General features: G+C 39.2%; 1 protein-coding gene across 4 annotated transcripts; it reads left to right on the top strand.

Annotated features, from left to right (window-relative positions):
* The first annotated feature begins 338 nt into the window (after positions 1-338).
* On the top strand, positions 339-25,309 carry N4BP1 (NEDD4 binding protein 1). Of its 4 annotated transcripts, XM_075161221.1 has the most exons (8): positions 349-732; positions 3,552-5,323; positions 12,031-12,161; positions 12,608-12,704; positions 14,139-14,246; positions 15,832-15,939; positions 16,119-16,180; positions 18,082-18,322. In XM_075161221.1, exons 1-7 carry the CDS (start codon positions 481-483, stop codon positions 16,138-16,140), a joined length of 2,490 nt encoding a protein of 829 aa, XP_075017322.1. In that variant the 5' UTR covers positions 349-480; the 3' UTR covers positions 16,141-16,180; positions 18,082-18,322. The 4 variants fall into 4 exon arrangements, with proteins under 4 accessions (XP_075017324.1, XP_075017323.1, XP_075017322.1 ...); XM_075161222.1 differs by lacking the exons at positions 16,119-16,180; positions 18,082-18,322 and adding an exon at positions 14,867-14,949 and having other exon boundaries at positions 348-732; positions 15,832-15,919; XM_075161220.1 differs by lacking the exon at positions 16,119-16,180 and having other exon boundaries at positions 366-732; positions 18,082-25,309.
* The last annotated feature ends 1,163 nt before the right edge of the window (positions 25,310-26,472 follow it).

The following is a 26,472-nucleotide window of genomic DNA, read 5'->3' on the forward strand; positions in this document are numbered from 1 at the left end:
GCGGGAGCCTCTCCCCCTGCCTGTGAGGCGGGAGGAGTCCGTGGTGTGAGGGTTGCGCCTGGCGCCAAGGCGTGGGGCGGCGCGCGGGGCGCTGTGAGGAGCCGCCAGCCTCCCTTCAGGGCACCTGGGGCACGGCTGCCGGCACCCGCCACTCTGCGGCAGGGGCCGCGAGCCAGAGCAAAGACAGGAGGCGGGCGGCTCGCCCCCAGCACCGCCCCGCGCTCCGCCACAAGCTGCCCGTCCCGTGGAAAGGCGGGACGAAGCCCAGCCGAGGGGGCAGCGCTTCCGCCGCCCTTGCTAAAGATGGCGCCGCGGCTGCGGAGGGACACTCCCCGCCTCCCGGAGCGGGGCGGTGGCGGCGCCGTCGCGGCCCGATGACGTCGGCGGGCTGTGCGGAGGGAGCCCGGGGATTCCCCGTGTTGTTGTCCTGGGGCCCGGCGGGATGGGAGGCCGGAGCGCGGGGCGGCGCGGCCAGCGCTGATGGCGGCTCGCTGGGCAGCCCGCGGCTCCGAGCCGGGGCCGGGGGTGGATGAGTTCACCGTCCCTGCGGAGAAGAGCCGCCTCCTGGAGGGGAGCCGGGGCCGCATCGAGGGCTTGTTCGAGGTGCGGCTGGCCGTGCTGGGGGCGCAGGGGGACTGGCGGCCCGCGATCCCGCCGCCGGGCCCGCCCCCCGCCGCCGCCAGGATCTGGGTGCAGCTGACGGGCGGTGGGAAGGCCGTGCGCAGCGCCAAGGTACGGGGGGCCGGGGGCAGGGCGGGAACCGGCGGCCGGTCGAGTCGCGGGGGCCTCGGTCACCCGGGCGGAGGCCGGGGCCGCGTCCGCGTACGGAAAGGCCCCTCTCGCCCGGGGCATGGCTCGGGGCCGCTGCGGGCGGGTAGGAGGAAGAAAGGGTGGGGAAGAAATCAGCGCTTCACGAGGAAACAGAAACGGTCCTTGCCTTGGCAAATAGGTGTGTTCCAGGTGCCAGGGTGTCTCCGGTGGTGTTGACACAGCGTGGAGAATAAAGAGAAACAGTGCAGCTGAGAGGTGCAAAGTTCACGGGTGCTGCAGAGCGCGGCACGGCCACCGCGTTGTGAAATACCGGTGCTGGCTGCCTGCGGCTGCGTGAGGGCTTCTAACACCTGCGAGAGCGGGCCGAGTTCTGTTGTAAAGCGCGATTAAAATGTATCGCTCTTCTTTTTCTTCCCCAAGTCAAGAAATTCTCCGGAGTTGGTTGGGTGTTGCCGTGTTTCGCAATTGCTTTACAGACTTAACTTATTCTGTGGCATGTAGTAGCTTACTAGCAAAGCTCTCACTAACAGCTTAACAGAGCTAATACTTCCTTAGTGTAAAAGTTGGCAGATCCAGACTGCTTCACCAGTCTGTTTGCTTTCGTTTTAACTGAACACTAAACAAGTTAAAAGAGAGCGCTGTCTAGGCTGTTTGTGTCTCTGACTGTGACACTAGTTGCTGTGAAGTATCTTCACGGAACTATCTTGTTAAATCTCTTGTACAAGTAACCTTTGGGGGAGCGCAGAAGTAATGATGAAATTAATATTACTCATAGTGGACCTGGCAACTATAGCTGTTTGAATCATGTGATGAGAACGGTAGTATGAGCCCTAGCTAGGCTGAAGGTAGCTTTCAAAACCAAAATCTCGGTATGTGGGCGTTTGTGTCTGTCTATTTGTTTAAATACATGTATATGTTAGTGGGGATCCTTAGCATGTATTTTGTGACTTAATTCACAGACTTGGCAGTCCACTTTCAAAAACTCGATTCCTTAACTGTGTAATGCCTAAAACTTACAAGGAAAATACTATGAATGTTGAGGTTTTTGAATTATTTGACTCTGAAATTGTCTCTAAACCAGTTTGCTTGTATATTTGGGCTCAGAGACTCCAGAAACCATTACAGGTAGCATAAACAGCTATTCTTCTTTTCCAGGCAGCTGCAGTACAACTTTCTTTTTTCCAGAAAATTAAAGCCTGAAACAAACAGCACAAGATTTCCATTTTCTAATTGCTGCTTTTCTTAATAACATACAAAATATTTCCTACTCCAAATTCTTTAAAGGGTATGGGAGGTGTGAGTTCCCTTAAATGTAGAGCAGTTTTCAGGCCCTGTCTGGAGGGATTATTGACTAGAAAGTACGAACAATTGCACATCTTTATTGTCTCCCTTTAAAAGGTGTTGTGATAGCAATTTGTGTTTTAATTCATCAGTCACATGCAATGTATTCATTCATCAGTGCTGTTTAGTAAATGGAAAAAAAAAAGTTCCCAGATTTTGAATATCCTTTTTTCTAATTATGTTGTTGTTCTGTTGCTCTGCAAAAGCGGTCATATGATGACTAAGGCATGAAAAGTAATCCTGTGGATTTTGTTGCAGAAGGAGTTTGTGCGATATGGTCTTGAAGCAGCCTGCCTTGTTACCTGTGGTGATGTAACACAAGAGATGATAGGAAGTGGTGTTACGTTATTCATTACCTTGTATTGGTTTTCAGTTCCATTTAAAAGAGAAGTTTAGTTTCTGAGAGTAAAGATAGATCATAAAATTTGGTGTCTGCAAATACATTGGCTGCAGCTTAGAAATTGGTTTCACTACATTACAGAATTTTGAGTACAGAAAGAGACCGTTTGGGGAAAAAGAATTCTACCTGAAAGAAGAAATAGTATTCTATATTGACAGAATTATGAACTCTGACACATTTAAAACAAGGTAGTATAGTGCATTTACCTGTAGTAACTTCTAGGTGGCAGAAATAGCAATGGGAGTCTCTTTGGTTGTTCCCCCCCCCCCAAAAAAAAAAAAAATCTGTTAAAAACCTGAACTTCTAGAACGCAGAACTAGCTGGAGCCTGGAGTTTTCTCAGTCATTTGTCAGTATCATCTGCTTTTTCAAAATACTGCGTTTCAAAGCCTCATGTGGAAAGATGGCTTGCTGTTGAGCTTTTTGGGTGTAATTTTCTTTAGTGTTATATGCCCATTGTAAGGTGCTCTGGCAGTTGTAGTTTTAAAATACAAGTGTTTTATTTGGTTAATAAGGGAATCTATCAGAGTCCAGATAATGGATTTGTCATTTGTTTGGTTTTAGCATTTTTTTTTAATATGGTATCTTTTAATGGATGTACTGTGGCTACTAGTTATGTTGTGCCATGCCACAGGGTAATGTCCTTGATTCATTAGTAGTAAGTACAGAATAAGTAACGCATAATAGCTATTTAAAAATATAGGATAGCTACTGCTGTGATGAGCCTTTGGAAATTTTCTTCAGAAACTGTTTTTAGAAGTTCAGTTTTACAGACTGGGTAGAATTCTCTAGTGCAAGACATATGTTCATGAAGTGTGTGTTCTCTTTGACCAGAGAATGGGAATCTATTTAAAAATCATTTCAGATATCTGTATTTTATCTCTGTTATCCCGTTTACTGGCAGCATTTACTTTATCACATTTCTTATGCTAAGTTGGCTTTATTTTCTGATGTACTTGTCCATTACTGACCTAACAAAAACTAATTTTATATATTAGCTTTTCACAAATATTCACTCTGCTGTCTTTTTCTCCTTCTAGGAGTATATTAAGGGACTCTGTGAACCTGAACTAGAAGAAAAGGAGTACTACCCAAAGGACATGCACTGCATCTTTGTTGGTGCACAGAGCCTGTTCCTCAACAGTCTTATTCAGGATACCTGTGCTGATATAGCAGTGCTGGAAATAGGATTGCTCAGTATAAAGGGGGGTGCAGAAGCTGTTGTTATGGCTCAAAGTCATATTCAGCAGTTTGTGAAGCTTTTTGAGAATAATGAAAGCTTATTAAGCGACAATGAATCAGAGATTAAAAAACAATTCAGACAATTTGTGGAAGCACATGCAGATAAATATACAATGGATTTACTGATTTTGCCTAGCTCACTAAAAAGAGAGCTCCTAGCTCTCACACAAACTGAATGTTGTGAAGTGGAGAGTGATATCATAGATCTTACAGGTTCTGAAAGCCCGACAGAGCTTTTACAAAACAAAGCCTCCAAAGTAATCTCTACGAACAGAGATGGAAGAGCAGGTGGTGAGGAAGCAAGAAACAATGCTGGGACACCTGTAACTGAGCTTACAAAGCAAATGGACACTGTGTTTTCTGATGCTCCTGAAACAAGTTTTGTTCCCATAAACATTGTGCCTCTGTTAGAGGCAGTGGTGCCTAAAGAAAGGCAGTCATGTAAAAGAAGATCTTCTGATGATGAGGAAAGGCTCCCTAAAAAGCAATTCTCTTTGGAAAATGATCAGGAAGTGAAATCTGCTTCACACAGTAGTCCTTCAGACAGCGATGCAGTTATTGATGTGTTTTCGGATAGCTGCAGTGAATCAGATGATCCCAGTTATTGCCTTAAAGAAGGTGATGATATCAGTGAGGAAATGGAATATAAGATTCTTGTGAACTTTTTCAGAACAATGGGATATTCCCAAAATATTGTAGAAAAAGTTATTGGTATCCTAGGACAATCCGTGGAACCATTAACATTGCTAGAAGAAATTGAAAAGGAAAATTTAAAATTTCAAAAAGAACATGAACAGTCATCTCAAAAGCCTAGAACTAACAATCCTCCTTTAGGAAGTAATGCAAATAATTCACAAAAGCTAGAAGACAAAGGCATTTCTAACAATAAAAGTCCACTTAAATCCAGTCATACTTCAAAGGAGACAAAAAATGAATATCACAAAGTAAGAGATTCACCAAGCGTGCAAGTTGATGCAGAAGATAAAATGCATATGTTGGTATGCAAACCTTCTTCTCCTTCCAGTAAAAAGTCAGCTACATGCTATAAACAAAGAGACATTTATTGCCCTGGTAAGAATCACAGTTCAAGGTCAAGTGATACAGAATCTGATGGTGGTGTAACTTTCGGCACTATAGAAGGTGGAGCTCTAAAAGATGTTGATTTTGTAGCCAGAGGGAGCTCAGATGTGCAGTGTGTCTCAACTAAGACTAAAACTGCAGTTCAGCAAAAATCTGCAGGGCCCTCAACTGTGCAGAATAGTCATCCTGTTTTTGAGGACCAATTAGGACACTGCAGCTCTTCTCAAGCGAAATCTCTCAACCAACGCCTTTCTCAGACCTCAAATTCTGAAAATCCTATCCCAGACCAGGTATTGTCTTCACAAATACATCCTTCAAATCGTGATAGAGAGACAGTGGGACCACACAGGCGTCATCCTGATCCTTCAGTTACTGGAGTCCAAAGATTTTTGGAATCTCTGGAAAAGCCATACAGACTGGAGTTGAAAAATGAACCTGGGAAACCATATTTAAAACATATCATTATTGATGGAAGCAATGTTGCAATTTCGTAAGTATTGTTCTTTTCAGCTATCTCTTTATTAAAAGTTCAATGAACTTTCAAATGTAATAGGGATTAAGAGGTTGCTGTGGCATGTGTAAAGTTTTTGCTAGCTAGCTTTTTAGTGACCAACAGTCCATGTACACAGCAAGGTTTTTCAGCTACTGGTAATGGCTGATTATGGTAAGGCTTGATAATGAAAAATTACATGAGATTGACAGTAGCCATTTTAATTTCCAACACATAGCAATTGATAGTTTTTATTCTCTGTTTAGTGACAGTATTCATTTTTACGACTGAGTTGTTTGGAGTTATTATTCTTTGTTGAGATACTGTGCATAGAAAGAAATTCGGAAGTTTTTAGCAGGTGCACTATATGACACTTACTGCAGCACACAAATCCAGCTAGGACAGTGTGGTTGTGGGATATTCTATCATGAAACAATTCTTGTAGAATTTCCTTCTGGTTTAAAAAAATTATATAGTCTGAAGTTGAACAAATGCAATAACTAGTTAAAATAGAATAAGGAAAATCCTTGATTTTGATTTAAAAATTGGTTGGTAATTGCAATACTCTGGAAAATATTTTCTGTAAAGCCTTTTAAGACTTAGCTTTCCTGCTCTGGTAGAAATTTGCAAATTTGTAAAAACAGGTAGCTCAGATTTATGAAGCCCAAATATTAAAATAATCTGAGATGACATTGAACAGAATAGGCAATGGAAACTAAAACTAGATATATCTTAGAGGTAGATGAGATCCTTTTTGATAACAGGATGTTTCAAAATGAAAAGTGAATTAATTTTACAGCATTTCTTACTAGGCAATGGTCAAATTTCAAGCCCGATTTGTGCCATTTCAGAGCAACCTTCTTTGAATTATCAGTGCTCCAGCTCAATGTAACACTTCAGTCAGAAGTAATTTCAGTGAGCTCTGCTCTGTTGCAAGCAATTTTATGCACAATACTTAATTTGCTTTGCATGCACCTAACAAAGAAGTTGAGTTACCATCAACTTAAAAATGTTTTGTTTTTTTACTTTTGCTCTTAGCATCTTGTAATTTTAAAGTGGAGGTTCTTATATAGTAGTAACGTATTTGTCCTTTAACAACATTACACATTAGTGCTTGGGTCCTGTTACTTTTTGCAACAAAAATATTCTATCCCCCTCCATAAAACTTGCAGAACAGGGAACCGTGTGTATGTGTGCGCACACCTTGTCTCCTATTCCTCCTGATACCTGAAAAAATGTATGCAAAAGATAGTAGACAATTATAGGGCTGTTGGATAATTTTCATAGATTGGCTGACAAGGCACCATGCAAACAAACCCTATGAAATGGGCACAGTTAATACTGAAAAGATCAAGAAGTCCCTTTCATTGACTATGATGAAGGGATTTTCCATTACTGTAAATATCTTCTAATTCCTTTTTTTTTTCCCAATGTTTCTATTGTAGACAACTTTGGAGGGTGTTGCCAATTACAATTTTCTTTTTTTATTTTCTTTTTTTTAAGTTTGTAATAACTAACTGGACTAGCAAAAATCAGTTAGAACCTATATCTCTTTAAAATTTTGTGCTTCACTTGGTTCAGTTTAACATTCTTCTCATCAAAACTATCCTTGATTTGATTGCTGTTCTCTAGTCGGGAAGAGACTTGGATTTGTTCTTTTTATACTAAGTAATTTTGGCAAGCATGCATGTCAGAAGGTTTCGTCAGTGTTTGCTATGGGGCTTTTTTGTAGTTTTGGAATATGAAAGTAAGCAATGACAAATGCAATATTTCTTGATGAGGAAGTGGTAGTTTTTAAGAACAAACTGACTGACGGTTCTGCTCCACTCGTCAATGTAACAATAAATAAGAGTAAACTTACTATGAGAACTTGCTATTTAAGATTTTTTTGGTGCATTCAGAGTTCCTCTGCTGAACATGCATAAACCCTTCCAAGTACAGAAATTAGTTTTCATTCTGAAACCATGCTGCCAGAACGAAAATGGAGTACTTTAAGCAAAACAATAGTAATTCTGAGAAAGATCATCTGTATCGCCAAAGTGGGAAAAGATTAGGCTATTTAAGTGTTTCTTAAACTATTTTAAAATACGCATTTTAATCTTGGAGATCGGAAGTCCTGAAGAGCCTCATATCAGCTATATTATCTTGTATTTAGTTGTAACTAATTCTTGAATAGGATATTTTCTGAGAATAGGCCAGAGTACTACCAGTGATTCCATGAATTCTGTAGGATGCTCTTAGGCTGAGAAAAACACATCTGACTGGTTAAGATACATGTATCATATGTCATCTACTTCCAGCTATTACATGAAAGAGGCTTCCCAAAAGAATGGGCTTAAATGCTGTTTAGGAGAAGAAAGTAAACTTTTCCAGGAAAAAAAATTATAATGTTAGGTACCATAAGAAAATAATGTCGAAGTCTGTCCTAAAATGAATTTAATGTTTCAGACAGTTGACAGCTGATACAGTTTCCCAGAGGTAACTATGTAAACACAGATCTGCACATGCATGTACACACAGTTGTGTTAATGGGGAAAAAAATGGATGTATGCTTCTAGTTTCATAGTGATAGATAAAGATGCCCTTAGATATTGTTCTTTCGTGGTTATGAAATATCTACTGTAGCTCCTAAACATTTCACCAAAATTCACGAAATAGCAAAACTTCCTCAATTGTTAGGCATAATAAATACTTTAACTTCCTTTTCTCTGTAATACATATGAATTTTGCTTGAGAACAGAAATAGTAAATTCTGTTGATATTTTTGCGAAGTGCTAGTAGAACGGTTAATACTATTTTAGCAAATTGGGAAATCAATCTTAACTTCTTCCCTTTACGTACAGTCCTAGCCTGATGATTTCTATTTTGATACCTTGGTATTTGCTGATAACTTACGTAGACTACCAGATGATACTCTGAAATTTCCTAGACATATAGTTCATTCAGAAATATTTCTTCTCATGTTTTAAACTTAATTCATATAAAAATATATCTCACTTTGCCTGTTTTTTTGACAGGCCTCTTATGTATTTGTACGTATTCCTGCTCAATCAGTATTCTTTTCCATTCAACAAAACATACATTTTTAAATATGATTAGCTTCAAATGCAATTTAAGGACCAAGGACCTAGTAATATAAAAATGTTTGCAGTTAGTCCAGAAAGTCTCTATAGCACAGGTGAGGCATCAAAAGTAAATCTAAGTAACCTCTTCCGTTTATGAGAAGGAATGTCGGTGGATTTCTTAATGTGTAACCTTTCCTACCAAGTGATCATTAATTGAAGAAGGTGATGATCTTCCTTATAAATTGATTTTCCCAGGTTAAGGAGCCCAGAGCTAGTCCCTTATGACTGGCAACTGTAAAACTTTTCAGATCATTCACTGGAGAATTAATTTAATTAATAGATTAAGGTTTTCTGTCATTTTATAGTATTGCTAACTTTAAAGGGGAAGCCTGACATGATCCGTAACTCTTGACAGTGCTTTAATTCAAGTACAGTGTTTTGTTACAGTAAATAGTTTTTAAAGCAAACTTATTCCCTCATTCTTCAGACTCTGTTATTTAGAAAATAGTGATGTAAAAGTGCAAGTCACAACTGAGTCATAAGCTACCTTGAACTTTTTAAAAATGATTTCCCAAACGTGGAAGAGAATTAGTGGAAGAGAAATGCAAATTGTTGGGGTCATGTAGAAAATAACAAATACACCACATCTTCTTTGTCTATTTGTTTTTTTAATATGGAGAGATTTTTTTCATCTACATATTTCATTTACGGGGTTTTGTGGTTTTGTTGGGTTTTTTTTTTTTTTTAAGAACAACTAAATACATCTGAAACAAATTAATTAAAAGATGGTGAATAAACATCTGCTTATCTCTGATGGCTGCAAGACTACTGTAGGCAGTGGTCTCCTGACTTTTTTTGATTGAGGACCCTGTGCTGTTTTTGGCTGGGGTAGAGTTAATTTTCTTCACAGTAGCTAGTATGGGGCTATGTTTTGGATTTGTACTCGAAACAGTGTTGATAGCACAGGGATGTTTTCATTACTGCTGAGCAGTGCTTACACGGAGTCAAGGCCTTCTTTGCCTCTCACCCCACCCCACTAGCAAGTAGGCTGGGGGTGCATGAGAAGTTGGGAGGGGACATGGCTGGGACAGCTGACCCCAACTGACCAAAGGGATATTCCATACCATATGACGTCATGCTCAGCATATAAAGCTGGGGGAAGAAGAAGGAAGGGGGGTCGTTTGGAGTGATGGCGTTTGTCTTCCAAGTAACCATTACGCGTGATGGAGCCCTGCTTTCCTGGAGATGGCTGAACTGCTGATGGGAAGGAGTGAATGAACTCCTTGTTTTGCTTCGCTTGTGCGCGCAGCTTTTGCTTTGCTTATTAAACTGTCTTTATCTCAACCCATGAGTTTTCTCACTTTTACTCTTCTGATTCTCTCCCCCAGCCCACCGGGGGGAGTGAGCGAGCGGCTGCGTGGTGCTTAGTTGCCGGCTGGGGTTAAACCATGACACACCCCTATAAGTGAAAAAATCTTTGAACATGCACTGCCAATATATGTATATTTATCAACTATATATGTGCATTACTGAGGTTCTAATATTTCCTTTGTGCACCCCAATGGATTGTCTTGCCCGGTAGCTGGGGTGCATACACACCACATTAGAGTAGGGCATAGTAGCAGGCTACTACTGACATACGATCCCCAAATATGGTTATAGAACATCTGCCACCTGCTGCTCAGCCAAATGAAAACTCTGCTTATGAAAAGAAAAGGACAGAGAACTGCCTCAAAACAGCAGAACCATCAAGATATTTAAATGTCCTACTAAATAATCAATGCATGGGGGCCTGAGGGTTTTTTAATGTAGATATTCTGCAGCTTCCTTCTGGCTCATTATTTTCTTCCATCTTAGAAAGTGAATAATTGTTTTCAGTTTCGCTTTGAATTGCTTTCGGTTTTACTTCTCAATACCTTGAGATTATGGACATCTGCTTCCATGCCTATGTTGGGGGTTTTTTTGACCCGAGTGTCATGTGGCTTTTTGGGGGGGGGGGGCGCGGGATATTAATGCATTGCCCACATGCTTGGACTAAGGCTGAATGGGCTTCCAAATCACTACTTGCCATGTGTCTTAACTCTGAAAGACTGCAAGAAGCTGAAGAATTTTTCCTCTTGACATGTGCAGCCTAGTGAAAATGGCACATTGATCTATTAATGCTAGCTGTACTTTCAGTGTGCTTGTTGAATGAGAGAAAACCCAGAGTTTACTCTAACTGCTAACAAGTATTTTTAAAAATTGCCTCTCTTTGTGTGCTGAAAACAGGCCTTTCAGGGCAGACTGAAATATCCAGATAGTTGTTGGGTAGTTTTAAATTAAATTTTATTAAAATGTGGAAGAAACTTAGAATGAAAGAATAATTGGATGGAATTATATCCTGCTAGAATGATTTGTAAATAATGATATGTACTTTCCTTAATTTGGTTACAAAACCAAAGGGGAAGTGTTACATGTCCTGGAAAGGTACTATTTTGTTCTGTAGGTCTGTAGTTTAACCTAGCAGGCAGCTAAAAACCACACAGCCATTTGCTTACTTCCCCCCGCAGTGGGATGGGGGAAAGAATCGGAAAAAAGGTAAAACTGATGAGTTGAAATAAGGACAATTTAATAGGACAGAAAAAGAAGGGAAAATAATAATAGTGACGAATATACAAAACAAGTGATGCACAATGCAGTTGCTCACCACACACTGACCGATGCCCAGCCAGTTCCTGAGCAGCAGCTGCACCCCCCCGGCCAACTCCGCCCAGTTTTTTGTTCAGCATGACATCATATGGTATGGAGTACCTCTTTGGCCAGTTTGGGTTAGCTGTCCTGGCTGTGTCCCCTCCCAACTTTTTAGAATCATAGAATCATTAAGGTTGAAAAAGACCTCTAAGATCATCGAGTCCAACCGTCAACGGCACATGGGGAGAGCCCGCTCCTGCACCTTTAAGACTTCCTTCTTGAAGAACGTCCAGCTTTCCTGGACCCCTTTGCCCTTCAGGACTGTCTCCCAAGGGACCCTCTCGACCAGTGTCCTGAGCAGGCCAAAGTCCGCCCTCCGGAAGTCCATGGTAGCGGTTTTGCTGGCCCCCCTCCTTACTTCACTAAGTATTGAGTATTCTACCATTCCATTGTCGCTAAGCCCAAGCCGGCCTCCGACCACCTCCAGCCTCCTCACTGGCAGGGCAGTATGAGAAGCTGAAAAGTCCTTGACTCTGTGTAAGCACTACTCAGCAACAACTAAAACATCAGTGTGTTATCAACATTATTCTCATCCTAAATCCAGAACACAGCACTATACCAGCTAGTAGGAAGAAAATTTACTCTATCCCAGCCGAAACCAGGACACCATCACTATTGGCCTCTTTTTAAAGCTAAACCCACTTCTAATTACTCAAATATCATTGTGCCCACGAAACTGAAAGGGGACTGAGCTATGAAGTTGCAAAGTGATGTTTCTATTCTCTTCTGTTGCTGAAGATCCCTTTCCATTTATAAGATTCCTCACCTATAACATCCATCTACCTTTTATTTTGGTGAGGCTGTATGTGTAGCTTCCAGCTTCACTTTGCAAGGTTTTGTTCCATTTTCTTTGTATTCATAGTAGTAAAACTCTAGTGAATTTAATCTCCCTTCTCCTTCTTTCACCCCTAGTCATGGTCTAAGGAAATTCTTCTCCTGTCGAGGAATTGCAATAGCTGTTGACTACTTTTGGAAACGTGGTCACAGAAATATTACCGTGTTCGTTCCACAGTGGAGAACAAGACGTGATCCTTACATTACAGGTGAGGGAAATAGTTTGCTAATGTTTTCTTTATTAAACTAAACTGTAATTATTTCTTTGGCTACTTCTGTGAAGAATGAATGGAGAAGGAATTCTTCGTAAACGTTAAGCATGAGCAGTCTTGGCTGCTCAGCATGAGTAATTGGGTTTCCATATACAGTGTGAGAGACTCTGAAATGCTGTTTAGGCTAACTGATGTGCCATAAGTAAAGGTCTTTTTGGTTTGTTTGGGTTTTGTTTGCTCTTTAATTTCTAGTTTTAACCTCTTCTTCCCCATTTTTATAATCTTAGCAATTCGTCAGCTGTCAATATGTCATTTCTGTAGATTAATAGGTACAAAAATAGCCTATTTTCTCTGCTAATTATATCTCAGATTAATTGTCAAATCTATAAATAGCTTAGAAGAAAGCTTTTGTTTTTAAGAACAGTTGTTTCATGTTTTAACAGAGCAGGATTTCTTAACACAGCTCCAGGATGTTGGAATATTGTCTTTAACCCCTGCAAGGATGGTTTTAGGAGCAAGAATTGCTGCTCATGATGACAGGTACGGAATATACATAGTTTTAAAGTCTTTTTGAACATCTGACTAATGGTTGTAAAAGCTTAATACTTCATAACCGGTAGTATTAGCTAGTTCTTCAACCTGTCTAGACAGACGGACATAGATGTGTATTTGGAGCAGTGTATTTGTAACAATGTGTAGGCTAGTAAATTTCCAAGTTAATTTAAGCACCAAAGTTCAACTTCAAAATGTGGGGATCATCTTTCAGTGAACAACAGCAAGCTTTAGGTTTTTTTGTTGGGTGTTGGGGAGGTTTCCTAGTGCTTACATAGCTATTGCCAAATTTTCCCAGTCTTGAGACATGGTTAAAAGTGCATGCTGCTTAAGTTTTTTTCCACAACCAGCTTTCTTAATTCTGCATGGATGAGAGTTTGCAGCTTTGAAATTGTGTTTTGCAGCTAGCTACAGTTCTCTGGATTTCGGTTTCTTCCTTCCTGCTAATAATCATTCATACTTTATTTTTCTGACTACAAAATTGTCAGGTTTTTGCATCATGGGTATGCCTGTTTTTGTTAGATTGCACAGTCATGTACCTGATTGCACAACTTGATACGCAGGAGATGTATAAAGTAGAGTACGCTTAATTATCTTCCTTGTTAAAATATAGCAACTCTGATCTCTTACAAAATAATGTTGTAGGAAAAAAAATGTAGAAGGCAGCCAAGCTGGAGTTGTTTACACACTAGTATTTTATATACATCCAGCATTTCATATAAAATGCTATGTAGGTGCCATATTTACAGTTGAGATTATTGTGGAAATGAGTGTTGTGCTAACATATTTGCACTTTTGTCAAAAGTGTACACATTTCTTTAAAAAAACACCATCCGTTATCTCTTTGCTAAAATAGTTTCAAATGGCAAAAAGCTTGGTTTCAGAGAGTTAAAAAAAAACATGGGATTTTCTTAATAAATGAGTAGTTAACTTGTCATAATTTATTTTACAGCAAAATGATAGCAGCGCTCTTTGTTAACAAGCATTGACAGAGCAAACAACTAACATGCATAACACTATCTTGCAGAACACGGATATTAATGCTAAGCAAACAAGTATATGGAAATAAGTTTCTGTTGGAATGTGTAATAAGTACTGCACTCTTTTGTAAAGCAAATCATTTACCTCTCCAAATATTTCAGAATCTGATAATCCCATGGGCTTTGGTGGGTTTTGCTTGTGGGTTTTTTCTATGGGGAAGAAGCCTCCCATGAAGACTCTGCTGCACTAAATAAATGCATGCTACCTAAAACGTTGTTTAAAGTTATATGGTGGGTCAAAACAGTAATTTTCTGGTAATCAAAGTGCGTGTTTTCGTGCAAATGGATTACTCTTGGATGGTGAAATGTTTACTTTTCTGGATCTTTGGACAATTTTCAGCAAAGCAGACTATCTTAACGGTCTTTGAAATGAATTTTACAGGTTTTTATTACATCTTGCTGATAGAACTGGAGGTGTTATTGTGACTAATGATAACTTCAGAGAATTTGTGACAGAATCACCTGCCTGGAGAGAAATTATTCAAAAAAGGTAATTACTCAATTTCTATGAAAGCTTAAAAGGATGTCTGTCCTTACAGTTGTAGGCACTCTACTTTCATGTGGAATTTTTTATTTTTCATTCATCTGTCATGCAATTCTGGTAGAGCCCAACCAAGTACGTGTTTGTTTCACCACTTTGATTCATGGCCTTATAATCATGTGTGGAGTAGTCTAATGTCCCTATTATTCATATATTCTCTAATTTAAGTCTGTTAATTGCTCACATAAATACGAGCTTGGTGTGGCAGCCAAGCTATATCACTTCTGAAGCTCGATGTTAGATCCTGTTAGAGTATACACTTTGTGGTCCATTCTCACAGGCTTTCTTGTTTGACATTTCATTTCTTCAGGGAGACATGATAGCTGATGCAGACATACAGTGTCACTTTGAAGGTTTCAGAATCAATCACTCTTTACTGTAGTACAGCAAATCGCCATAGCTAAACAAAATAATGAATACTTGCAACATATCCCTGTAGCCATATCCCTGCAATTGTTGAGTGTTATTTCGGTTTAGGTGAGTTCACTTAGCTATCAAATATCCCTGCTTCAACTTGTGGATTCTCTGTGAATTATAGTTTCTCCTGTGCAACTGGTTTCTTTTTTTAGTTCGCTTGGTGGTTTGGCTTGGTTTGGTTTGGTTTGGTTTGGTTTTCCCCCCTCCAGTTAAATCGGGTCATTTTACTATTAAGGTATGATCTTCTATTGCCCAGATTTCCCACTAATCTCTCAGAGTCTCCCTGACATCTTCTGAGGGTACACCTACTGCAGTGACTGGGGTCTGTATAGGTCTAATGAAATAAATAACTGAAAACTGTCTTGGGTTCTCACAATATAGCTGGGAGAACATGGAATTGATGTTGGGTAATCATGTAGGTATTTACGCTATTTCTTGAGTGAATTCTACCCAAGTCAGGTTTTGTTCTCCTACAGAACTTTAGCAAGAATACTTAGCACGTCATTCTGAGTCTGTGGCTTTTTAAGAGCTTGTGTTAACATCTGCTATTAGTTTTACTTCCGGGGAAATTCCACTATACCAAATTCTCTCCTCGCAGACAAATTTTAGTCAAACTTGTTTCCTTTAATGCAGATTTCCCTCTGTCCCAAAATGATTCCAGAAAAAAAGCTTCTGTGTGTCTTAATTGTAAACAGCTAATGCTATGTTTGCTAGTTGTGTGGCTTTCTGATAACATAGACGTTTTAGCTACGTGGTTGAAGATCCTTACAAGGAAGGAAAGTTTGAACAATCAGAAAATCTTCTCTCCTAGAAAATTCCACCCTGGTCTCTGCAAAAATTTGCAGTCATCCAACACTTGCTGTCAAAAACAAAAAAATAAAAAAAAAAAAGCTCAGTGTTCTGCAGTGCAATGGGAACAGTTCACGTAAGCTCCCATTAAATTATTTTGACAGTGAATGCTGGTTGTATCTAAAAAGGGTTAGTAGTTAAATTTCAGTGACTCCTGATGTGGTGTGAAGTGTCTGCTCTAATGCAACTTGTCCTATGCTACAGAGGTGAAGGGCAGCGAGGGTGTAATACATTGTTAGTAAATAATATTGAAAGAACTCTCTTGCAGGTTGCTCCAGTACACTTTTGCTGGTGACATATTTATGGTTCCTGATGATCCTTTGGGAAGAAATGGACCTAGATTAGATGACTTCCTTCGAAGTGAAGGCTGTTCTAGGTACAAGCACTGTTCTCACTTTTGTTTGAGACAGTTACGATTTCAAATGTGAAATAAACTGTTTTCCTCGTTCACTTGAACACTTCTTTAGATCTATATAGTAAAGGTACAGTAAAATTAAGCAAGAACACTGTAGGATGTAGTAGCTTAACAAAAACATGTTTTTCCTATTACTTCAGTCTGTTCAGAAACTGCTGGTGACATTTGCATCTAATCAAGATCTCTCTCAGAACTAAGATAAGTAAGACAATAACTTCATCTGAGATTTGATTGTGGTGGCTTTCATACAAAGGTGGTCCAAACTGTTTTAACATTGCACAAAGCTGCCAGTGGTTTGGGTATGTGGTAGCCTGGTATCCTGTTAATTACAGTGTTGTTATTTAAAACACCTTGGTTGATTACTTATAGTGGCACCATAGGTGCTACAAAAGAAACACTCTGCACTCATATTCTTTGTCACAGGAGAGGCATTTCACTTCACACTTGAGGGTACTGTACTGTTAATAAAATGATTTTTGAGAAGCATTGCTATTAAATGCATTTGTATTTGATTCATAATTTTAAATATTAATAAACATATATTGTTCTGTTAAGATCATTGTAGTTTTTAAATGTGCATATATTCAAAGTATGAATTTACTTGCATTAACTGCCAAGACTTGAGAATGGGTTTGCTCTTTCGCACAAGAAAATAAGCTGCTCTTTGTTCTTCTTTCACCAGCTTACGAATTATAAATGCTAATGATAGTGAGGAGTATTGAGAGAGCTTTTAGAAACAAGTGAGATAAATAAAATTAGCAATACAAAAGGTAAGCTGTACTTAAGGATTAATACAAAGAAAAAGCAGGAATCTCAGCTATTGGAAACAATTCAGGAAAGTGAGACATTTATACTCCGGTAGGTCATAGGTTGATTTGAAAATAATCATGTAACATCGACATGAAAAAAGCAAGTGCAGTTCTAGAACTCCAGTAAGAAACACTAAGAAAGTATTCAAGCTCCGATATAAAACCCTTATGATACATCATTTCGAACACTCTGTTTTAGCTGCCTGTGTCCAAGAAAAATAAAGTGAAAACAGTGTGTGTTCTGAGAGGTGACTGTGATGATTGTAGAAATGGAAAGAGACTCTTTTGAGAAGACTCTGGAAGAGCTTGGTTTCCTATCTGTAAACTTGGAGGTGGAGCTAGGCTTTAGTTTTTGGGGGGGTGTGGTCAGATTTTTTAAAGACAGAGAAAAGGTGCCAGTGTGAAGAGTTAATTTTGTTCCTTCCCTGACACTTTTCTGCTTGAGTTAAATGATGCAGAAAGCATAAATGGCACCAGGAATAGGATCAGAAACTAGAAGGATCTCGAGCAATTAGGGAGCCTTTCCGTGTTGAGTAGTGGGAGGTGTCATAACCTAAATACTTTTAAAATAGAGCTCTGTAATTTACATACTGTTTCCCCGGGTGGTAGGAGAATGGACTGTAACATGAGTGTTCCAGTTCACATTTCTGTGTTATCTGGTGGCATCTGAAGTAGGCTTGGCCCTAAATTCTGTAGTGCTAGCAGTTTAGAGTAGCAACAACTTTTCAAAGTCTGAAATGAAATCTCAATAATTAAGGAAGAATATTCAGATCCTGAAATTGCTGAAAAACTTCGTTGCCCCATTAAGGATATCATATGAGGGAAACAAGGCCTTTATCTAAATGTGAGCACAGCTCACAGTCATGACCAAAAGTAGATGAGAAATAGTCTTGTGGAGCATCTGGAGGCCCCTTTGGTCTATCAGTATTTTCACATGTTCTGAGTCAGCGTACATGTCTTCAATGTATCTTTTTATCCATTTAGCTCAATAAGACTGATGTTGATACTTCCATAAAATAAGCTTTGACCGTTGCTGTATTCTGCCAAGTAAAGTACTCACAGCATATTGGAACTAGTGCTAGATAATTAGTCCTGCCAGATTCAAACTGAAAACAGTTACACCTACTGTTTTGTTTCACTTTGAAAAAATGCTCATGATTTGATTCCGACCAGTAACTAGCTGAGCAGCAGTGAAGTAGAGGAGCTATACGCATTTTTCTTTTCTATGTTTGTACAGAGACAGCTAGCATCTCCTTTACCTTAATTTAATCAAAATTTTTATTTTGTTCCATAGAGATTTTCGGTCAGCACAAAAGACTTTACAGAGCAGTGGACAATATTCTTCTGAGACACCTTTCTTCGTGCCAATCCCCAAATCAACCAGTAGCAGTCGACAGCCTAAAAACAGAGTACATGGTGATCGTTCATCAACATGGCTTCCACTGGAAACAAACATAGAGGCTTGTCTAGCAATTCCACCACAGAGATCTGCCTCAGAAACAGTACAGCTAAGAGAAGCCCTGATAAAAATTTTTCCTGATTATGAGCAAAGACAGAAGATTGATCAGATACTAGCTGATCATCCATTCATGAGAGATCTTAATGCACTGTCTGCCATGGTGCTTGACTGAATATTATACAGGATTTTTATATCACAACTGATCTGACTAACTTTGAATATCAATGTGAAGAAAAATGTTGCTCTGTTATGTTACTTTGTGAATATTCAGAACCTAATTTTATTTGTATAAACAAAGATATTTTTTGAGTATGTTCTGTCGCTAATAGATGCCAGTTTTTGGTAAATTAAAAACTGCTGCTACTACAATTTGTAGTAATATTTTCTATGAAAAAACAAATCTTCTTCTTCACTTGAATTGCTTATTAAAGCAGTAGCAGTTCTAAAAAACTGTTACCACTTTAAATAGTCTGTTAGCACTTTTTAAAAAACCCTTTCCTCCAAAGGGAAAAATCATGTCAGAGGCTTAAAAGTGACTCTTACAGCTTCAGATATATTTTCCAGATGCACACATAACATACTATAAGCCATGCACCTGTCAGCTATCATTGTTAGTGTTTGTATCTAGAGTATATAGATATTCTTTCTATGCTCTACTAGTACCTCCTTCACTTACAAACTTCAAAATATTTCTCCATGGAAATAAAACAGACCCTTTTAATATTTTCAAATACGAAGACTTCTACGTAGTGTATATGTGAACCTGCTTTCTTAAGTCTGCATCGTGGATTTTGGAAATAGGCTATACTCTTAATAAGAGTCTATGGTCAGCAGTTTGAAGGTCACTGTATGGGAGCAGTGGATGTTCGGTGTATTGTTGAAGTACTGTCACAAGGTGGCGTTATGCATCTGTTGCTTTGTAATGATCAATAGGAAGGCTTCTGACCTATTCTGAAGTGCTCATTTTTATATAAAGAAAGATTAAATGTAAAACAGATAATAGTTACTGTAAGAGTGTTATGGATAAAATTGTATATTATGTGAATAACTTATGGATACTAAGCAGCCTTCTGATATTACGGGCAGCTAAGCTTGTATATATGGGTAAAATCTTAGTGCCCATGGAATGAAAAACAAGAAAATCCATTTGCCTATTCATCCAGGTTGAGAGACACTATGCTAGAGTAGTTAGGAGAAGGAAGGTTTCAGTTAGAAAGTGTAAATTCACAACTCTCCTCAATAGAAGGTATTTGTAGTGCTTTAAAAGATCTGTGACACCTACATTGGTTTTTAAATTGGAAATTCTTCTGACTATCAATACTCTTTCAGAATAATTTTAGTATCTTTAACAATCTGTGTTGTTACCTGTTTGTCTTTGCCCTGTCAGTTCTAAATCTGAATGCTGTGGTAAGCTATTTAGAGAATGCGATGCTGTTTATATAGAAATGGCATGCTGTCTTGTGCAGAGCTAATATGCTGCAATTAACAGTCAGCTCCACCCCTTTAAATCTGTTCTGGGATCTATCCCAAAAGTAAGGTGGAAAAAAAGGAACATAATTTACGAAAGCTGACCAATAAGACCACTTTCAAGAGCAGGAGCAAAGTGAAGATTACTCTGTGTCTATGCCTCTGCACACACTTAAGTCTGTTATACCTTCCTTTTAATCAGTTTCTGGTGCTAAGTGTTCACATTAGTAAAATCAAATTAGACTGTAAAGAAAATGTGGGCTACAGAGCCCATGTTAAATTTCTGACATACTGAGCCTTACCTTAAAGCATAAGAATAGTGGCTTTCTCTCCAGTAGGAGTTCCCTGGGTTGAAATCACTCTTTGTTTAAATGCAAAAGAGCTGAAATATACTGAGGAAATGAGGGTGTTGAAAGTCTGTCTTCTTGCATGGCCCTTTCACATGTATTGTAAAGTCAGAAACGGAAAGCAAAGTCTTGGTCTTCCTTCAACAGGAGCAAACTCAAAGATGATTGCAGCAAGAGCAAAAGAAAAGTGTTAGGAACAGTTATTACAGCATCTCAAAAATACAGGTGAGGATGAAGAAAGGTTTTGAATATGTTTCTACATCCAAATCGACAAATCTTAATTTTTTTTTTCCTGTATAAATAGAGGGCAATTCATTAGTCAGGCGAGCAGAGTCATTCTGATCAGCACGTTTGCCAAGAAGCAGTGCTTACCTACTAAGTGCTATGTGCTCACTAAGTTCTGTCTCCATAAAAACTTAGGCACATTCCTAAAGTCTGTTGTCACTGATTGGAGTTGATATTTTAATAAGTAGTAAAGGAATAAATTATGACCAGTGAAGGGCTTTTCCTTAACAGGGATAGGATCCCAAAGAGGACTGGAGGTGAATTGGATAATTCTGCTTAGTTCTGCATTGGAGTGAGATACGGGAACTTTGGGTCAGCATGTGCTGTTCACTCCTATGCTAAACATCTAATTTGAAAGGAATTAAAGTGGAATGTAGCATCAAGTGTTCAGCAGAGTAGTAGCTGATTACTTTTGCGTGATACAAGAAGCCTAGCTGGGAATAGTAGCTATCTAAAACCTGTAATCTTACCACTTTTTCCCACATAGAGGACAGACTTGACAAATTAATTGATTTTGATGGCAGAACCTTATTGCTGGATGTTAAAGCAAGCTGTCACAGCTAAAGTTCATGTAAAACGACACCAAGTGAAGCCAAAGGTTCTTTGTTTTCTATTTTTCTTTTTTTAGGTTCTGTTGTCCCTTCAGCTTTGAGTTTTAAACACTGCATCTCTGTTAACAGGGAAGATGACAAACATAACCAGTATGGTCTGAATTTTCCTTGAGGGAAATGGGTGGAGCTGTTGCAATGCTATGCCATATGGTAGAGGAACACCCAGGGTGGCTTCTCAACTGCACTTGGAACAAAACCATCAGTGTCTTTCAGTTTTGTTTTCCCTTGTTCTTAGTTCCCTATTAACCGACTTAATGTAAGTATGGCTGTTCATAAAATCCATAAACAGCCTCTTCCACTGCACAACAGAACTAGCACTGCATGAAACACAGCAACCGAGAAAGCTTTCTTGGATCCAACAGAACAAGTTTTTTGTTTGGATTTTTATTTTTAATGGCAAAGAAAATATGCTTTTATATGCAAAAAAGTTGGTCTGTGATTCTCCTTTATCAACTGTACAAAGTGCTCAGATTGAAATGAGCAGAGGAAAAGGTCAAGTCTAAGTCCAAACGTAGCCAGAATGTTCCTGATCCCTAGAATAAATTAATTTTCTGTGAGATGGTATATATTGCTAATACAGCTTTCAATTTCTTGGTATTTCCACTAAAATGGGAAGATAAAGGAATATTTCTTTGATCTTGCTCAGAACTTCCTTGTTGTCTAGGATAAGATATTCGTAATTCCAGGTAGATAACAACTACTTTTACCTGAACAGAACAGCCCTGAGTTTACCTGTGATAGTAAAAAAGTGCCAAGACCCAGCAATGAGCAACAAAAAAAACAAAATCCTGGGTATATGTGTAATCTCCTAGCTCCATACTAAACCAATAAAATACCATAATCGCCTGAGTACATTCAAGTAGTTGTCTGTGTGATAACTAATGTGTAACTGTGGTCTAGTTCTGCTGTGATCCTTGTGTAGCAAATGGTGCAGTTCAGATACCCAGGACACTCTGGATTTGTCAGTTTGGGACCAGCAGGATCCAGCTCTGGATCCTGTTCTGCTTCCTGCATTGCTCCCAATCCCAGACAGCTCACACTTCAGATATATTACTGGGTTATGTGCTGGCAAAAGAAGCGTACAGTGAGTGACACAGTTTTGCAAGCAAGTCCTGCACTGATGGTGAGCCTGAACTTGTTATTCCTGCTGGACCTGAGCTAATGCCATGAAGTGTCTTTGTACTGTGTTTCCCAGTGTGTCCCATAATGTGGTATTTGGGCTTCTTTTTCCTACCAGTGTTAATGCCTTGTGTGTTCCAGGCACCTTTCCCATCATCTTGGAAGACAGAGTTGACTGAACCTAAGAGAAAAAGCACATCAGTTTAAAAATACGAAATATACTGGGGTTTTTGCAATAAATATTTTTATTGCAAAATACTACTTCCTAATGCTAACTTGTATGAAGAAAGAAAAACATGAAAAATTGTCAAAATACTGTGATATGTGGGAAAGCTGTTCTTTACTGAAAAAAGTTAAGATGAAAACCTTAATATGAGTATGTAAAAATCTCTAGGAAGAGACTGTTACAGAACTGAACAAGTTTTTTCCACACAGTCACACGGGAGCATTACATAGGTCCATTCACATACCCGCTGGGTATATGGCAAGTGCCCACATGTTCTTTTTGCCTATGAAAAAATACTAATCGATTAATGATAAACTAACAACATAATTGTAAATCGCCTTTTGTTTAACACAGAGAATGATCACACGGAGGGTCAATTTGTAGCATGAATATTACTACATAACAGATCTGAGACAATACTTAGATTTTAATGGGTGGAAAACATGGAAGAAAAGGGCTTTGACACAAGGAACTACGGAATTGCCAAGGAGAGTATTTGAAGAGTATCTTTTTTCTTATCAACCAAAATGTTCCACACAGATTGCCAGCAAAATCGTTCCCATCTTTCAAACAGAGACACTGAGGCACAAGAAAGAACCAACTTGTCTAAAACTGCTCAGTATGGCAGATGGAAGTGATGACCAAGCTCCCAAGCCTTACCGCAGCAACGAGCTCCTTGGTAAATCCCTCCTCATCACACCATGACATCTATCCTGCCTAGGCAGATGTCCACGGCTGACGTGAAGATTTTTCTCAGCTGGCTCAAGCATGCTCCACCCTGCAAGCAGCACCACAACAGCCCTGCTGCTGTGGAAAATGAGGCCTCTGCGGGCACCCATCTTGTTTCACCTCAGGTGAGCTGTGGCAGGGAGGGAGGGAAAAGGGGCGTGAGGAAACAGGAAGGCTGGGAGGGCGGCTGGTGACTGACACAGTGCTTAAGGGGAGGCCTTGTGAGCTTGTATGGCAGCCCGGGCAGCAGCTGGGCTAGTTTTCTGTGCCTCGGACCAATTTTGCAGCTGAAGCAGGCAGGTTGAGAGTGAATGAAGGAGAGACACTGAGGGGAAAGAGGCTGGCGGGAAAGCGACGGGATGAGGGAGCACAAGCCAAACCCCTGCTCAGACCCTGTGGTAGCAGCAAAGCCCTCAGCTGGGTACAGGGCAGCTCTGCAGTAGGTATGTGGTTTAGGCGAGCTTAAATCTCTCTGCTCTGTCTGCACCACTAGGCTTGACAAAATACAGCGATATCAGTATTAAACTGAGATGGCAAACTGCAGGTAGCCTACTGTGCTGAACAGCCTACATACAAAGTGGGGGTGTCAGAGAGGTCGACTGTACTTCTGTTTTTAAATAACTGCTAAAAGATACAATCAAATGTGTTTCCTGCTAAGGCTATGATTTAATGGTGCAAATGCTGTGTAAATGCTGTAGCTATCTGTAGTAGAGGAGATGGGATTCAGTCTTTCTACCTCAGTATATAGCTCAGGCTTCTGTTCATATGAATTGGTTTGCTGCAACTGATGGCAGAGATTTTTGGGATTTGTTTTTCTTGTCCTGAATGATTGAGCTATGCCTGAAAAAAGTTAAGTATTGTGTTCTTATGCCAAAATAAATATTCATGCTTGGACTTAATCAAGAATAGATGAATCACTTCAAAGTCACACAATTACTTAATCAAGCGAAGACAGAACCCCAGTGTGATTTTTGGGCTTTGTTTGTTTGTTCTCAGTTTTAAAGCGAAATTGCCTTCTGTCTTTGCACCCGGCCTGATACTAGCTATAGGCTCCCTTAAACTGCCTGGAGCCTGCGTGCATGTGTGAACATGCTTGTTGAAGAACTTGTCGTCTTTCACTTATATGTATTCTGGTTGCGTACATGTTCATTTTTTTAGGTGCTGGTGTGAGAATATACATACGTTGTAATCCTTATTTCTTTCTCTAAAGTCTGTTCCTAAAGTATGCTTCCTGCTATTCAACCTTTGGTTGCTGAAAAAACACAACTAGAAGCAGTGTTTGTAGTGGAAAATAACAGGAACCATCTCTTATGAGTTAGTGATGTGGCATTACCCTCTCCCTGCCTTTAGCATTTTATAGAACATCTGCCTTCAGGTTAAAGTCCTGAGACTTTCACTCTGATTCCTGGTGTGAGGACAAGATTTTTGTGATAAGTTCAACAGTTTATTGTTGAAAGGAGTTTTTTCTCTAAGTTTTAAGATAGGTATTATATAATGTAAATAATTTTATTCTGGTTGTAAATAAGCAAAGCTACAAACAAGTCCTAGTATTCAGTGCTGGTGCTGCTGTTTTTCCTTTCTCTTGCAGTGCTGTGTTAGGGTAATTTGTGTTTTGGAAGAGCATTTCTGAACTGTCTTTTGCAACAACAGAGAAAGTGCCTATGCATACAGTGGAAATACTGCAATGCTCAAGTAAAAGGGATAGACAATTGATTAATTTAAAAAAAACAGATGGATTTTAGATACGTACATTTTTCACCTGTGTGTGTATGCATTTATGTTTAGATTGCGGTTCCATTGTACTGTTGAAACTGCAGCTGTGTATGACAAACCAAGTTTTGCTGTCTGCCTTCTGGCTAGATAAATTTTGTAAGATTGCATTGTATCATTTGAAATGGCTAATTCAAAGGAAGCAATTCTTTAAGAGGAAACTGGTTTTGAATGCATTGGTTCCCCTTTTCAGTCTCTACTTGAGTACATTTTTAACTGTTTCAGGAATGATACTTTCAATGTACCTAACAGAACTAAAATATTACATGTTTTTAATTAAAAATAGAAACTATGCTCCAGAGACATCACAGTTCTGCTGAAATATACCAATTAAGTTTTATTTTCTCATCATTTGTCACTAAGTATAGGAATCATTGTGATTCAAATCCAAAGTAATGTATAATTTTCTACCTGGCTGTTGGATGAGCATACAATATTCGAAGTATTGAGTCTTAGTATTATCAATTTTAAGAGAAAACTCTTCTGAGCAAAATATTATTCAGAGGCTATTAGTAAAAAATAAAAGCAAAAAATGAAAAGCTGGCTTGCATGTATGTTGGCAGACACGCACACACCCTTTTTAAAACAAATGTTAAAGGTGGATCCAAACTGTGAGCGTTTGCATTCTTTAATTTTATATAATGCTTTTGATGGTCACAAAACAGCTTAAAACAGCTTCTGGAAAAAAATACCGATACTGACATTCTTGTAACAGCAGAGGGAGCCACTTGTTAACTCTTCAGTTTAAACGTAAACAGTTGCATGCCTGGCCTCCAACGAAAACGTGGAATGTTATGGGATGATGCATGAACATAGTAAGTATTTGCACAGTTACCCTGTCTTAGTGCGGAAGTTCACTTGTATGTCTTATTGTATCGTTTTAGACTTTTATTGGTATCCTTACTGCTGTATGTTAGGTTTCGTTTCCTTCTTGGCTCAAGGACTGTACTTTTCTGTTTGCTAATAGTTTAGGTATGAGATGCAAATGAAATTGGTAGTAATATATTTACCTCTGATACGAGTTCTTTGAATTCAAAATTGCAACCAGAAATCTGCTGTTTGGACAATTCTGATTGCCAAAAGTTAAGATATCAGTGCACGAGAAATGGTATTTTTAAAAAAAAAAAATATTCAGAGGGATTACATTAAAAATCAGAGATGATATCACAGAGACTCGCATAACAGGACAAGAGCAGAGCTGGCTGCCTAGTTTTGCCAAAACCTGGTGAGCAGTAAAGCAGAATCCAAAAGCAGAGACAGGAAGGGGCCAGCCCTTTCACTGGGACAGTGACTTATGAGCACACAGGACTAAATGATACTGAAGCCAGTCTTAGTCTGACTCCTTTATGTGAGGAGCATTACTGCACCTTGAATCCAAATGAACCCAAGTCAATTGTGTGTTTTGCAAAGAGAGGAGAAAATTGGGAATATCTGAAAGGCAGAGCATGAAGGTCTGGCAATATTTTCTGAGAGGAGGAGGAGATACATTGTGGTTTATAAATACTTTTCTGTGGGAGATCTTTGTAGCAGAAGGCCTTGAATTAAAAAGAGCACATCAGAGTCCTTTGCCAGATCTCCTATTGGCAGAACACCAAGAATATGGATAAGGACATTCTTGACATTCTGAAGTGAAGGGGCATTAAAATAGTAATATTTGACATTCACTGGAAAC

This window comes from Calonectris borealis, chromosome 12 (genome assembly GCF_964195595.1).
Source record: "Calonectris borealis chromosome 12, bCalBor7.hap1.2, whole genome shotgun sequence".
Lineage (NCBI taxonomy): Eukaryota > Metazoa > Chordata > Aves > Procellariiformes > Procellariidae > Calonectris > Calonectris borealis.